This window comes from Priapulus caudatus, unplaced genomic scaffold (genome assembly GCF_000485595.1).
Source record: "Priapulus caudatus unplaced genomic scaffold, Priapulus_caudatus-5.0.1 Scaffold8253, whole genome shotgun sequence".
NCBI lineage: Eukaryota > Metazoa > Priapulida > Priapulimorpha > Priapulimorphida > Priapulidae > Priapulus > Priapulus caudatus.
The window spans coordinates 1-3,890 of NW_014585314.1; the positions used below are offsets into that span (position 1 = coordinate 1).

At 35.3% G+C, this 3,890-nt stretch overlaps 1 protein-coding gene across 1 annotated transcript; it reads right to left on the reverse strand.

The window, feature by feature from the left end:
• Positions 1-1,288: 1,288 nt before the first annotated feature.
• LOC106820189 lies at positions 1,289-3,637 on the reverse strand (the record flags this gene model as incomplete). The annotated part of the gene is given in 5 exon segments (XM_014824731.1): positions 1,289-1,418; positions 1,936-2,039; positions 2,584-2,743; positions 2,947-3,155; positions 3,566-3,637. Coding segments are annotated over 5 exon segments (600 nt in total). The 3' UTR covers positions 1,289-1,331.
• Between the last annotated feature and the right edge of the window lie 253 nt (positions 3,638-3,890).

Genomic DNA, 3,890 nt, shown 5'->3' on the forward strand with positions numbered 1-3,890 from the left:
GGTGTGGGCATTGGCTCAGAGGAAACTCGGACTAATATATGTCCATATGGCATGACCAGCAATAACTGATGTATGATATGAATTGTATGCAATAATTGCCAATAATGCATAGGCACCAATTTTATCTCTAACCACTTACTAACTATAGCTAACTGTCACGTATACTAATTGACTAAGTAGTACTACCAGTAGGTATAGCTAGTACTAGTGACTAGTAGTAGTAAACTAGTATGCCTACTACTAATAATAATTGCTATAGGCCTACTAGTACTACTACTACTTACTGTCACTACTGCCTAACTGCTACTAGTAGTACCAGCGGAGTAAGATATATAGATACTTATATTATCTATATTATAATATATATTTAATATAATTTATAATATAATTTATATATATATAAAATATATATTATAATCTATAATTTCTAAGATCTATTTATTTATCTTACTCCTGGTAGTACTAGTAAGTAGTACTCTCTACATAGTTACTACTACCATACTAGTACTACTCCCAGCTAACAATATTAACGTTGTTAGGCCAACGTTGTCACAACGTTTCACTATACGTTGTGAAAACGTCAGTGTGATACAACGTTGTGGGCAAACGTTATTTTGTGGACTCCCCTGAACGTTGCCACAACGTTGTTGATACAAACGCGTTGGTTGCAACGTTTGGCAACTTGTTGGCCCAACGTTTATTTCTGCTAAACTCCCCTGCAACGTGTGTCCACAACGTTGTGATACAACTGTTGCTTACGCAACATTCCTGGCAACCATGTGTGCACGTTTCAAAAGAATTAATTCTAATTTTGGTATTTTAATTTTCAATTAAAGCAGAAAAGACATGATGATGAGCATTGCGAAAGTTGACATGTAACATACGCTTTCAAATTGATAATAGGCCCATTCTGCTCATGGAATGCATAATTTTAGTTTGTAATTTTATTTGCCATAAAAACTATGTTAATATAAAATTAAAATTATGTTGTGCACAACTGATTATGCAGTTCAAAAAATACAAAATAACACTTAAAATTAGTTTGTTGACAATTTTTTATTTTTAAATTATATACAAGTACAACAATATACAGAACATACAATATAACAACATATACAGATATACAGAACATACAAATGTACAGAATATACAATACATTAATACACATTACAATATACAGGCGTTTTTAAATTTTGCCCATTTTTAATTACAAGAGCTAACTTTTCAACATTACGTTAACACAATAAAAATTAGGTTTTTAATACTAGTTAGTTATTTTTAATTCGTGCTATAGTCTTTTGTTGTTAGATGCAGGGTTAGTAGGTTAGAGGTTAGGGTTCAGGCGTGTGTTGTCTGCTATTCAAATTTGAATCAGTGTCGCGCGCTGAATCGGCTCCTGTCCCGACGTGTACGCCGTTCTGAGATACACACAAAGCATGCTAATGTATTGCTACCAGAATGCAATGGATATGCGGCTGTTTAGATGTTAGCAGTATGCCATCCACATAAATATTTGCTTGATAAAATTTATACCCATATTGCTACAGAAAATCGAATATATATTGCTTCAATTTTTTTTTCTACCAAATAATTTCCATACTAGCCAGCATACAAAATATATCAAAATTAACTGCTACAGAATCGAATGCAACAAAAAAATTGCCTCAAGAATATGCGAATTTGTTATTTTTCCCTGTTCCAAATCACATATATTTTGTAAAAATCTAATATATCGTTGTGAAATTGAAAATATTGAACTGACAATCAAATATTGTTACAAATAACTTTCTGTAGAATGGCATGAAATACTTCTTCACTTGAAATGCAGTAGATGGGAAATGAGCAAGCATGACAATGTTTTTTTTCTACATTTCACACATCTCACAATTAAGTACATCTGCCTGTGTATGAATACAACTTTTCCATCATTCTTACCATGTTTTTTGCTCCTCCTGGTTTGTGTGGTGCATGTTTGAGTGTCTTGGCAATGCACTCCTCAACTTCAAATTCTCTGGCCTTATGAGCTCTGATGCAGGCTTCTGAATAAAAGCAGACATAATTTAGATCTGCGATATAATAAACTGGTTATGCACACATGTTCAATTAGATAATGGCCAGTATTCTGCCAGACATTATCCCGGGAGAATGGTTAACACCTACACAGGGCCGAAATTAGCACCGGCTCACCGGCATACGCCGGCAAATTATTTGGCGGGCCGATAACATTTGCAAAACATCGGCCCTCCGAGACGGTGTGTTTCAGCCATATGTTAGCGAGTACCTACATTTTTATTTAAAGCATTAATGAGCAAATACCAGCGCCTATATTACTGTTTTAGCTGAAGGATATCACGCCATAATTGATCAACATTTTACAAATTTGAAATCGAGAATGCAAGCGTGAAATATGACTTTCAAGATGGCTGTGACTTTCTAAATTTGTGATGGCTGGTGGAATTTTGTGCCCTGCCTACACATTTTTCTGTCAATCAATAATGAGTATTTACATGTCTACCTGACTACTGCCTGATAATTAAACAGTAATTTATATCAATAGTAGGACACTATATTTACCATACATACTTATCATCACTTTGCAGAGAAGCAGGATATTTAAGGGCAGTTTCCCTTTCCTGCCCTTCAAACTGTAGTGCGACCACAAGTTGTTGCTCCCCAGCTTCCTCAATATACGGCGGACACTGTCTCCGCAGCTATGCCCACAGAGGCTAGTCAAATAGTTCACCTGCAGAACAACAATTACAATCAAATACAATTCAATATGTGCATAAATGCTGATCCACCTAAAATAAACATAAAACATGAAAAGGTCTCAAATTGCACAATAGTTTGATCTCAACATTTGCTTACACAAAACTTTCATTCACACACTTACTTCAGTTACTTATAAATACATTAAAGTTATATGTTGTTCCACAACGAAATTACCATTTTCTTTCTGAAGTCGCCATCTCTCAGTTTCTCTTCCAGTGTCGCAACTTCTGCCACGCTGTCCAGCTGGGAAGCCAAGACATCCTCCTGCAGGTCAGGGTTCCCCACTCCTCTTGAGGCACTTGCCAACACCCTCAACATCCTCATCATGTCCTTTTGGTTCTCAATTACCTCTTCTAACCTCATCAGCATACTCATTTGGAAATCTGTTAAAAATTGAAATGACACTTATGCACCTCTTCAAACCATTTGGTAATGAATGGACGACTTTTAGCTCATTAATCTCTACAACAATGTTATTAAATACAATAATTTGGTACAACAAGTATTATTCTTCTTTAGTTTTCAGCATCTCAAACTTATCTCAAAATCATTGTTAACATGTGTGTATAAAACTCTGGACTTTGACAATTTTGACACTGATCAACATTGATCACTGATCACTCTCAAGATCTGTCAAGGTTGGTGCAGTATGTTTAATTTTATCAAAGTCTATGTGAAGTTAGAAGCATTGGTTAATCTGACATGAAATTACCCATTAAAAACATTTGTGTTATCTTATTGAAGTCTTTTTTGGCCTGTTGAGAGCACTTCAAACATATATCAAAGCACTTACTATCATGGACCGGCCTGGAGTGGAGGCTAGATGCCAACATGGGGGGAGGTCTAGGTGGTGTGGCCTCAGTACGAATGCCGTTATATTTCGATGGATGTTGGCTTGTCATCCTTTCTGTACTTTCTCCACCTTTCCATGTGAAAATAAAGATACACAACAGCTTAAACTTGGGTAAAATAGTTCGTTACAAAATTTAAAAGATTGCCATCTTAAGGTTTAGAATGTTATAATTTAATATGATAGAAGCTTGTAACGATGGTACAATTAATACCTTTCTGCATTGATATTGGGTACTCTCATTCTTACATGAATCAACTACACTTCA